At 42.7% G+C, this 12,139-nt stretch overlaps 2 protein-coding genes across 2 annotated transcripts in view; both read right to left on the bottom strand.

Annotated features, from left to right (window-relative positions):
* Window positions 1–109: 109 nt before the first annotated feature.
* Window positions 110–6,969, bottom strand: LOC118404745. Its single transcript, XM_035804067.1, has 9 exons — window positions 6,737–6,969; window positions 5,847–6,104; window positions 4,726–5,187; window positions 4,343–4,527; window positions 3,156–3,431; window positions 2,465–2,592; window positions 1,956–2,055; window positions 1,413–1,581; window positions 110–1,150 (listed from the first exon to the last, which is right to left on the bottom strand). The coding sequence occupies exons 1-9, from the start codon at window positions 6,834–6,836 to the stop codon at window positions 1,053–1,055; spliced, it is 1,776 nt and encodes a 591-aa protein (XP_035659960.1). The 5' UTR covers window positions 6,837–6,969; the 3' UTR covers window positions 110–1,052.
* A 540-nt stretch (window positions 6,970–7,509) lies between these two features.
* The window catches only part of LOC118404747 (CUB and zona pellucida-like domain-containing protein 1), a 19,444-nt gene continuing 14,814 nt past the window's right edge, over window positions 7,510–12,139 (bottom strand). The window contains exons 2-8 of the mRNA XM_035804069.1: window positions 11,135–11,626; window positions 10,785–10,963; window positions 10,085–10,360; window positions 9,387–9,514; window positions 8,897–8,996; window positions 8,355–8,517; window positions 7,510–8,138 (exon numbers count right to left, since the gene is read on the bottom strand). Coding sequence (XP_035659962.1) covers window positions 8,041–8,138; window positions 8,355–8,517; window positions 8,897–8,996; window positions 9,387–9,514; window positions 10,085–10,360; window positions 10,785–10,963; window positions 11,135–11,626 — 1,436 coding nt within the window. The 3' untranslated portion in view covers window positions 7,510–8,040. The remainder of the gene's footprint in view (window positions 8,139–8,354; window positions 8,518–8,896; window positions 8,997–9,386; window positions 9,515–10,084; window positions 10,361–10,784; window positions 10,964–11,134; window positions 11,627–12,139) is intronic.

Genomic DNA, 12,139 nt, shown 5'->3' with positions numbered 1-12,139 from the left:
CATTGGTTACGCTGTTACCTTTGATCAACATGTTAGAATCGGCTTTATAGAGTATCTGTTGCTCCTGTCAATCAAACTCTGACGCAAGTAAGTTTAGATTGCAGGCGTTTCTTCAAAGCAAGTATTTTCATAACATTAATCAAAGCAAAAAATACGTCTATCTTAAGTTATACAAGCTCCACTTCAGTTTATAACAAGCAAAACAAAACAGGTCCTATTAATTCAAGTTGCTCTTAAGTCATGCTAATTTACGTATTACGTATATATAAGTATATTACCGTTATAAGACATAACATATGACATACAAGTATATAATTTTTTTATATAAAGTACTACTGTAACAGTACATGATCACCAGTCAGCGTTTACGAATTAGTATTATAGACGGAAACTGTGTAGCAATTTAGAATGCAAAGTAGGCTGTTCGAAAATAAGCTCGTTCTCTTTTCCTTGTACGCATGTGCAGAACGGGAATTGTGACTAATATGTCAATGGTAAAGTCCCCTAACTTGTAAACGGTTCTCGTGTCGACCATTGTATTGTCTCGGCTTGGATACCATGTGTAAAGACGTGGTTAATGTATATGTCTCAGGATCAACTTTTGAAATAGTACCAAAAGTTCCTGTCATTGTGCATGCGTACTCGGAATGATGAACGTGCTTATTGTTATTGTTACTTATCTAACCTCAGGAATCATATAAATGATGATTAATTAGATGCTAGAATATTTCTATGTATATAACAGAAAGGCATTGAAAATGCACTAATGTACTAGTATTTCAAATCTCTCTCGGCTTTGCTTCGCTAACGAAGATAGCGAAAATATAGCACGACAAATAACATCATATTTGAAAGTTCATTATATGACATAGCGATCTATACTCGGGGTTATGTATAAATCACTCAGATAAAGCTCTCAAACATCACAATAAAGCATGACGTTACTGGATATTTAACCGGACTGAAATAAGCAAAATAACGACGAGACAGCCCCCCCCCCCTCTCTCTCAACGCCCTATGCTCTGTCCCGTCTTCCCGGCATGCAGTCTGCTCTAGATGTCGATCAACATGGCGGCGACCATCACTGCGCATGCTCCAAGGAAGAAGGAGACCATGCTCACGACGTGACCTGTTGAGGCGCCATCGCGAACTACAATAATAAAACACAGATTTCAACAAAGATCTACCAGGTAGTACGCAGAACAAAAGGTTTTCCGGGGAAAATGCGACATGCCCATGATTAGCCTTAATTTTATATCAAGAGCCGGTTTACAAAGAAAGCTTCAAAAAGAAAATGCGAATATATATCATACCACTTGGCTCACATGTTTATATTAAGGCAAGGAGGTTAAAACACACTCTTTCAACCTCCTTGATCAAGGTGTGTATTTCAAGGAGTTTTTTCTTCTCACCAGTTTGATCGTCGTTCAGCACGATGGGACCCTGGATCAGCAGGTAGGCATCGGTGTCGGTGTCACCCCCGGCCTCCCTCACGACCCTCCCGCCCGCCTGACAGCCCTGGGCGCACCGGGAGTTCGGGTCCGTGGCGTTACACAACAGGACGTCACAGTGGAGGTACACCTGGACATATATAGGTACACGTACATGTGTGAAACGTTTCCAGAAATAGCTGTGTAACACTTTTTGTCAGCTTCATCGTGACATACAGCTACCATCCTCTAACTTCAGATCTGTCAATCAGATGTATCCCTTCCTGTTGTTGGAAGGATGTTGCCAGCCAATCACGTTGCCGCCTGCGGCCAAGAAGCAGCGTGATTGGCTGGCATCGGCAGGCTTGCGTTAACACAGGGAGAAGGACGGATCGAAGGCCTCTGTACTCTAGGGCTGTTGCTTCATACATCTAATCGGCGGGACTGGTTACACAAGAGTGCATACTATGGAAAAACTGCGCTTTCCATAGCATTTTACCCTTCATATATATTCAAGAAACTCACCTTACGTGCTCCGCTGGTAAAGGCGAATGCCTGGAAACCGAACCGTTCCCCCATTGTTGACGGTGACCAATAGCGAGCCACGGTCGAGTCTTCGTCACAACTACGAAAAAATTTCAATGCATGAAGAATTGAATAGAGAAAATATTCCACTGATATGACGTCATGGGATATACTAAGTACAGCATGACATTGTATAAATTTCTTACTATGTATCCTGCATGTAAAATTGCATGTCTCTCTTTTCCCCCTCAGCCCACCCTACAATTTTTATAGTAAAAACAGAAGAGGAAAATAGAGTAGAACACACTCGTTGATACTTTCAAGTGCGCATGCGTGTTGACAGGAATTGTGGGTAATATGTCAAAGGTGATTGCCCTGAGACGTAATGAATGGTCGAAACGAGAACTGTTTAGAGTCAGACCGAGGCCTTCACCTTTGACACATTACCCACAACTCCTGTCGCCGCACATGCGTACTCGGAAGTGTCAACGACCATATTAACAACTCACCCCTCGCGGATAAGGTGGTACAGCACGGTGTTGTCGTCTGGGTCTTCGGTGGGCGTGGCCATGCAGGTGTCCGCAAACACCTGCAGGTTCGTGTCGTCTGACGTCACCTGTACCTGCACGTACAGCATCTGACAGAAATACAAGATTTTTAGGTCCTTCTAAGACTGAAATGCTTCTTTTTTGGATTACATAGAATAAAAACTCGCATTCCTCGTATTTGCCAATTTTAAGGTAGCCAATACCGATGGTTTCATAATATAGTTAAGAATACTCAACTGTAAGTGCATTTAGGTTTGTGGGAATTTGCTTTCGCGGTAAATGGAGTGTTCGCGGTGGTTTTAAGTTCGCGGTAGCGCCATAGACTGCAGTCTCGTACTCGAAAAAAATGTTCGCGGTGGTTTTAACTTCGTGGTGAGGTGGTCACCGCGAAAACCGCGAAAAGAAAACCACCGCGAATGATTATGCATTTACAGTATATACCATAGCCTCTACCAGGCTCCCAAAGTCACTGGGGAAATAGTAGAAATCGGCCAGACAGACAGAAAACACACCAGAGAAGTTGTTTGGTGAGGAGTACAGTTTGCGACTTGGGGAGCCTGGTAGAGGCTATATATATCCCCCTCCCCTAGTATAAAGTAATATCTTCGTAATGTCTTTATTTGAGGCAGTGATAACTTTGGGGATCCTATACCTGTCCCAACTCCGCGGACAGTGGATATTCCGAGACTGGGAACCGGAAGCTGTTACTGAGGTACAGGTCCATAGAGATGGTGAATTCACCCCTGCCGACGATGTGCGACCGGAACACGGATGAGCTTTGGGGGTCAAAGTTGACGGCCACGGTGTTACGTCGCGGCAGACGACACTCTATGCTGATCACCTTGACGTGATGACGTGTGACAATTACGTTAGAAGCGTTGACGTTGATGGTCAGGGTGTTACTGTAGATAATGTCGTCTTCTGTGTCCTGATTGAAGTTGTATTTGTTAGAATAAAAATTTTATGTCTTCAGTTCATGTTTTAAATGCATGTTTTAAAACGTAACCTCTACTATTAAAATTCGCGAATCGCGACGAACAACTGAATGAGGTCCTGAATGTTTGTTTGTTTGAATCAGGCCCATGGCCCATAAAAACAGTCACAGAACAGAGGTTAAAAAGACTACACTTACAACTAATTAACTATTATTTACATAGTGTCGCCAGAATGTGCTAAAGCGAAAGCCGTCCGAGTGGACAAGCAATCGGATGATGTCATTGACAGACGACAGCAAGCGCATAGCAAATGCATGGGTGACCTTGCGGCGCCTTGCGTCAAACATGTCGGTCCGACTACTAACAAACAAGCAACTAGTGCTTGTGTGCCTGCCGACCGAAAAGAGGAGTTTAAATGCGCTGTGGTAAGCCACACGCAGTTTCGAGATTGCACTCACGCTGTAGTTGCTCCAGATTTCAGCACAATACATTGTGGAGCAATATGCTGAGAACAACTCACTTTTTACCGCCGCTGAGCAGTAACGAAACCGTCGTCGGAGTGAATTTGCCCGAGAATAAAAATGATAAAATATGCCCTATCATATGAATATAGGGCATTTTTGGACTAGAGTTTGGCGACCTTATACCTCCATTACATTATTAGACCTCTTGTGTATTTTATGCAAATGACTAACATATTTACATAATTCATGTATGGAGATGTTTATCATAAACAAGCTTTGCATAGATTATGCTTATCAGTTCCCTCATTTCGCAAAATTGCTCTGTTTATGTTCCACCTATCATGAATTACATGTGCTACATTTATTGAACTCACTCACACAAACGCTAGTGAAATCTTCCATGAATATATCTTAGAGGTAACAAGGTGTTAGGGACAAACCTGTCTGACGGTTCCACAGTCTGTAAGGGGGGCCTGGATGTAGATGTGGGTGGAGTTATCTTCAGCACTGCAAGGTGGCGCTGCTAACTGGACGTCTGCCTTCTGAATGGAGTTGTCCGCCGGGCGGGGAAAAATGACTAGAATGGAGTCTGACGTGCAGGTCACTTGGGCGTTGATGTCTGAGACTGATAATGATTTTCATAACACGAAACATTAGAACAGGTACACTGTATATTGTAAACGATTAGAATGTTAAAATAAAATAAAGCATTACTTAATCGGTTGAATTTGAATGTTAACCAGAATAGAATGACACAAACTGGAAATTGTTGCTTCAGTAACGAATTAAATCCTTATAAAGATTGTAATTTGTATTTGGCTACCTTGTAGATCACCGTTGTTCTGCTGTCCTGCACAGGCTAGGCACAAGGTAAAGTACTCATTTCTACACCAATCGTCGTTGGAAGGACATGGCCCCCTTACCACACGGTCTATGGCATCATGGAGAGTCGCGCCGAAAGAAGTAGTGACGAAGTCAGACGTGATAAACTTGGGGACTGTAGAGGGGTAGCTTGGTCGGTAAAGGTTTGACAGGTAATTAACATAGTCAGTGGTAAAGGGATAGGCCAAAGTAGCAAGTACTGTCGGAAAACCCAAATTTCTACATACAAAGTCTGCCCAATCCATTCTCTGTTGGTGAGTGTAACTATACGGATTCCATCCCCGTACAGGTCCCCACTGGTTTGTGACGTCATCATACATCTCCACACAGCCGTAAAACACTCCCCCTACCAGTCGGATCGTGTTGGATTCGTCCGTTACCTTGGTTGTGCTGTTGTATTGACCTTTGGCACGAAGGAAACAGCAAAAGAAATTCCATTACTTTTCTGTCAATTACACGGCTGAGGGATAGGAATTATCATGTTTTCTTCTTCTTCGCTCTCTTATTTTTATTACATTTTGGTGAAACAATATTGAGTGATTTAATGAGTAAATTATTGCGAATGATTGCGTGTGAGTGAAAGTGACTTGTGGGAATGTGTGTGAGCGAGTGAGTGAATGTGTGTGTGTGTGAGTGAGAATGAGTGAGTGTGTGTGGGAATGAGTGCACAAAAGTGCCCTATAATCATAATACTGTAGTCCAAATTAATGACTCTAGATTCAGTGTGAGTGATTCTGGGGTACTATATATCCTATAGCCATAGAGTGTCATTGTATGCACACGGGACGAATCAGTAGAGTGAATTGATTTAAAACATTCTGCATTTTTACCATTTAAACTTTCTATAATATCAAATTACAACATCAATTGGATTCACTAGATACACAAACATGATTGCTTTACTTTGTACAATCGGCTATTAAAATGCAAAACAATTTGAACTTTTCCACATTTTCTTTGTCTATGTCGACATGGTTACTCCTTGGTAACAGCAGGCTGGATGGGCAGTATGGGTACAAAACAGTCACATCAATGACTAGTGGTGAATAAAAGAACCCTTACCCAAGCACACAGGTTCTGTTCCCAGCCAGGTCCTGTTGTCTTTATTGCAGAAGTAGGCACCGTCATGGATACGGGAATCAAGATAGGGAGGTCCAACCAACATGTCTGCTTCAATTGGGCAAGTAACGTTGCAGCGTCCAAAGAACTCAAACTTTAAGTCAGACCACCATTGACCATTCCTTATTTCATGATAGTTGTAGTCACAGTCCACTGTGACGTCATCCCCATTCCATGGGAAGTCTCCGCATGGTTTAGGGTCTAACATAAACACAAGACAAGAATTGTTCAACAGTCTCCCAGATATCAACAGGCATGGGGTAAACATTGTCAAAGCTTTCAACATTGCAAGAAAAGTTATGTATGCTTCACTGGAATGTGCGTGCAAGGCTTTGCATAAAGAAGCCCTAAGAACATTTGCGACATGTCGACAAGAGCACTGTGCGAATTGAAGGCGACATGACTTAATGACAAAGCATTTTGCGGCCCGAGGATATTCTGACGATTGAAATCATACCCACACACACATACAAATACACACACGCACACACACACACACACACACACACACACAAACGCGCGCGCGCACACACACACACACACAGACACAGAGAGACAGACACACACAGATACACAGAAACAGACACACGCACACAGAGAAACATACAGAAACACACACACAGTGATACAGAGAGAGAGTAGGAAACACACGCACTCACAGAAACACACACAAACACAGAGACAGACAGAGAGAGAGAAAGATAAAGAGATAGAAAGAAAGAAAGAAACACACACATACGCCGGGAGTATAACATTTGATTTTAAGTGGTAAGGCTGTATACTAGGTTTTCTTCATGTCCATTGAATAAACAAAATCAAACACAAACACTCACCTTCAGTAGTCGTTGACGGACCACTCTCTGTAGCTTGGCCCTTGGCTTTCGACCAAACTAAAAACAAAGCCAAGGAAAGAAGAAAGATCGCTTTTCTCATGTTTGTAGCTGGAAACCTCACAGCTTTTTGGGAAAAGGGGTAGAGAGCGGTCCGGACAAGGATAAAAACTTCACCAGATCGTCGTCAACACCCTTTTGCTGTTACATGACACTTTGCAGCGGTCGCCTTGGGCGAAGTTCTAAACAAAATACCGTGCTTGTGTGCATGTACATAGTCAAAGCTTCATTGTCTGTTGTACACGTTAATCAAACTGTGGCGCAGGTAAGTCTGTGTAACACTAAACAAGGCATGCCAAACATCTGACACATCGGTCCAAATTACAGAGTCTTGTTTACAAAAACAATTCACTTATCTTCTCAACATAGTAGGTGCAACACCTACCGAAGAAAAACCCGGCCTCTAAATTGAAATATCCGCCAATGTGTTGCAATTGGTTACAACACTACTACTGCTAAACTTTCTATCATTGGTTGAACTGTAACCGATGATAAACAGTCAAAGCTGGTTTTATAGATTGCCCGTTGCACATGTCAATCAATGACGCCGGTAAGTTTGGATCACAGACTTTATTTGGCACAAGCACTATCAAAACATTATTCAATTTATAACAAAACCAAGTGTATAAACGTACCGGCTCCTGTTACAAAAAGATTGAAAGCACCTGTTAAAGTTTTTCTTGCGTCATGCTAAGGTACGATAGAGAGCCTGCTATGGAGGCTATACATGTATAAGATACAAGTATATATCTGGTACTACATGATCAGCAGTCAGTAACGTATTATTGACAGAAACTTGTGTAGCAATTTACAATTCAAAGTACATCGCTTCGCATCTAACTTCAGACAGCATCCAAATGGTAAATTGAATGCCAAAAAAATACATTTCCAAAGTCATATAGTATAAGTACAGCAAGCAGTAGTGGTACTATGTATACGTTACAAAAAGCACTCAGATAACACTCTCAAACATCACAACATCACATGACGTCACTACATCTACATAAAATGGCCAAAACAGCCCAAAAACAACACGGCATCTTCAAATCACTTCTATATCGAGCTTCCACAAGAGCTACCGAAAATACGAGGCAAATAGTTTTCTAAAAACTCTCACACGATACAATGCAGCATGACTAGATATTCTTAGCTAAAATAGACAAATCTGCCAGCAAAAAATGACACTGCAGACGGTTTCTTTTCTCTCTCTCTGCCCTGCATGCTGTCTTCCCAGCATGCCATAGACTCTAGATGCCGATAAACATGGCGACGACCATCACTGTGCATGCTCCAAGGAAGAAGGGGACCATGTTCGTCACGTGACCTGTTGAGGAGTAATCACGACCTACAAGAAATAAAACTCAAAAATCAACAAATATCTAGGTAGTACGTACATCCAACTTTTTTCCGGGGAAAATGCAGAATGCCGATGACTAGCCTTAGTTTTATATCAAGAGCCGATTTACAAAGAAAGCTTCAAAAAGAAAATTAGAATATATACCATACAACTTGCAATTGGCTCACATATCAAGGTGTGTATTTCAAGGAGTTTTTTTCTCACCGGTTTGATCATCGTTCAGCACGATGGGACCCTGTATCAGCAGGTAAGCATCGGTGTCCACCTCGGCCTCCCTCGCGAACCTCCCGCCCGCCTGACAGCCCTGAGCGCACCGGGAGCTCGGGTCCGTGGCGTTACACAACAGGACGTCACAGTGGAGGTACACCTGGACATATAGTAACATTGTGCATATAGTATGTGTAAAACTTTTCCAGAAATAGCTGTGTAACACTTTTTGTTAGCTTCATTATGATATGTAGACACCATCCTCTCATGTCAGGTCTGCAATCAGATATTTCCCATCTTGTTGGAGGAAAAGTTACCAGCCAATCACGTTGACGCCTGCTGTCAATAGGCAACGGGATTGGTTGGTATCGGCTGTTTGCGCTAACGCAAGGAAAATGACGAATCGAAGGCATCCTTACTCCAGGCCGTTGCTTGATACAAGCAATCGGCGGGACTGGTTACATAATGGTGCCATATTATGGAAAATTGCGTTTCCCATGGCATTTTACCCTTCTTATATATGCAAGAACATAAATTACCTTACGTGCTCCACTGGTAAAGGCGAATGCCTGGAAACCGAACCGTTCCTCCATTGTTGACGGTGACCAATAGCGAGCCACGGTAGAGTCTTCGTCACAACTATGTACAAAGAATTTGAATGTATGAAGAATTGAATGGAGAAAACATTGCACTGGTATGACTTCAAAGGGATTTACAACATTACTCCTTCTCTTTCTCGCTAAGTGGACGTGTCTCTCTTACCCCTCACCCCACCATACAGTTTTAAATTTAAAAAAAGTAGAGTAAAATAGAGTAGAACATACTCGTTCAAACTTTCGAGTGCGCATGCGTGTTGACAGGAATTGTGGGTAATATGTCAAAGGTGAATGCCCCTGAGACATAATCAATGGTCGAGACGAGATTTGTTTTAGAAGTCAGACCGAGGCCTTCACTTTTGACACATCACCCATAATTCCTGTCGCCGCACATGCGTACTCGGAAGCGCGAACGGCCATATTATGAACTCACCCCTCGCGGATAAGGTGGTACAGCACGGTGCTGTCGTCTGGATCCTCCGTGGGCGTGGCCATGCAGGTGTCTGCGAACACCTGCAGGTTCGTGTCGTCTGACGTCACCTGCACCTGCACGTACAGCATCTGACAGAAACACGAGAGTCCTTCTAAGACTGAAATCTTTCATGACTACATAAAATAAAAACTCGCATTCGTCACATATTTAAGGTAGGCAATACAGATGGTTTCATAATATAGTTATGAACACTGTAATTTCATTTAAGTTCGCGAGGATTTACTTGCGTGGTAGAGGGAAAAGTGAGTATTCGCGGTGGTTTTACGTTCGCGGTAGCGCCCTATAGTCATAGACTGCAGTCTCGTACTATGATAGAAAAAAATGTTCGCGGTGGTTTTTAAGTTCGTGGTGAGGTGGTCACCGCGAAAACCGCGAAAAGAAAACCACCGCGAACGTTTATGCATTTACAATATATACCCTAGCCCCTACCAGGCTCCCAAGGTCGCTGGGAAAAGAGTTGAAATTGGCTAGACAGACAGAAAATACACAAGAGGAGTGTTTTCTGTTGAGTACAGTTTGCGACATGGGGAGCCTGGTAGAGGCTATATATATATATGTATATCCCCCTCCCCGAGTATAAAGTAATATCTTCGTAATATCTGTATTTGAGGCAGTGTAAATAGCTGTGGGGATCTTACCTGTCCCAACTCCGCGGACAGTGGATATTCCGAGACCGGAAACCGGAAGCTGTTACTGAGGAACAGCTCCATGGAGATGGCGAAATCACCCCTGCCGACGATGTGCGACCGGAACACGGACGAGCTCCGGGGGTCAAAGTTGACGGCCACGGTGGTACGTCGCGGCAGACGACACTCTACGGTGATCACCTTGACGTGATGACGTGTGACAATCGCGTTAGAAGCGTTGACGTTGATGGCCAGGGTGTTACTGTAGATGATGTCGTCTTCTGTGTCCTGATTAAAGTTGTAATTGTTAGAATGAACGTTGTATGTCTTTAGTTAATGTTACATAGTTATAAAAGCATGGCTTAAACAACATAATCTCTACTTTTAAGATTTGCGACAAACAGCTGTATGTATGACATATTTTGACTAGAGTTCGTTGACCTCGAACCTCCATGAAATAATCAGAGCTTCTGTATGTTTTATGCAAATGACTATGCATATAAACATAATGCATGCACGGTGATGTTCAGCATAAACACATTTTTGCATAGATTATACAAATCAGTTATTCCTTTGCATATTTGGTCTGTTTATGTTCCACCTATCAAAAGTTACATGTTCTACATTTATTGAAGTCACTCACACAAAAGCTTAGGTGAAAATGTAACATTCATGAATATTTCTTGGAGGTAAAAAGGTGTTTAGGACAAACCTGTCTGTCGGTCCCACAGCCTGTAAGAGGGGCTCGGATGAAGATGTGGGTGGAGTTCTCATCAGCACTGCAAGGTGGCGCTACTAGCTGAACGTCTGCCTTCTGAATGGAGTTGTCCGCCGGGCGGGGAAAACTGACCAGAATTGAGTCAGATGTGCAGGTCACTTGAGCGTTGATGTCTGAGATGTAAAGTTCCATAATATGAAAAATAGAGTAAATACATTCCAAACGATCTCCTTTTAACTTAAACTTTTGCAATCAATCTAATAGACAGCTCCTACGTGTTTCAGAATGGGTGCTTCATTCAACTAGATCAATAATTATAAACATGTTAATTTGGATCTGCATACCTTGTGAATTGTGTTTGTTCTGCTGTCCGGCACAGGCCAAGCACATGGCAGAGTAATGCCTATTACAACTATAGTCGTTAGACGCACACGGTCCCCTCACTACACGGTCTATAGCATCACGGAGAGTCACACGGTCAGCAGTAGGATGGTAATAAGGCACCGTGATAAACTTGGGAACCGTAGAGGGGTAGCTTGGTCGGTAATGGTCTGACAAGATTGTGATATGTTGATACTCAGCAAAGTCAAGATCGACGACCCCGGTTCCTTTGATTAAGGGGTAGACCGAAGTAGCAAGTCCTGCCGGAAACCCCAAATCTTCACAGACAAGGTGTGCCCAACCCATTTTATGAGGGTCCGATGACCTCATTCCCTTTACTGGTCCCCATTGGTTCGTCACGTTATCGTACATCTCCACACAGCCGTAATACTCTCCCCCCACCAGCCGGATCGTGTTGGTGTCGTCCGTAACCATGGTAGCGTTGTTGTATGGACCTGTACAACAAAAGAATTTAATGACTTTTCTCAGAAGTGTATGGCTTAACTTAAGGGATAGGAAATCGTTTTATTCTTATTGCATTTTTATTTTTATTCTATTTTGATCGTGAGTGAGTGAGTGAGTGAGTGAGTGAGTGAATGAGTGAGTGAGTGAGTGAGTGAGTGAGTGAGTGAGTGAGTGAGTGAGTGAGTGAGTGAGTGAGTGAGTGAGTGAGTAAATGGGAATAATTGAGTGTGAGTGACAGTGGGTGTGAGTGATTGGATATGTGAGTGTGTGTGTATGTAAGGGGGGATGAGTGAGTGCTTGTGAGAAAAATTGCGTTAGAGTGTCCTACATGTATAATCATAATACTGGAGCCCTATACTAGTAACCATAGCTTCCGTATAAGTGATTTTGAAGTAATATTTACTACTGTAAAGAGTATAGAGTGTGCGCATGGGAAGTATAAGTAGATCATTCTGATTTGCCGTCCAATTTCTACAAATCATTTACATCAATGGGATTCATTA

This window comes from Branchiostoma floridae, chromosome 17, assembly GCF_000003815.2.
Source record: "Branchiostoma floridae strain S238N-H82 chromosome 17, Bfl_VNyyK, whole genome shotgun sequence".
In the NCBI taxonomy this organism is placed as follows: domain Eukaryota; kingdom Metazoa; phylum Chordata; class Leptocardii; order Amphioxiformes; family Branchiostomatidae; genus Branchiostoma; species Branchiostoma floridae.
The sequence above is the reverse complement of the archived record's forward strand: the minus strand, read 5'-3'. Positions and strand labels throughout refer to the sequence as shown.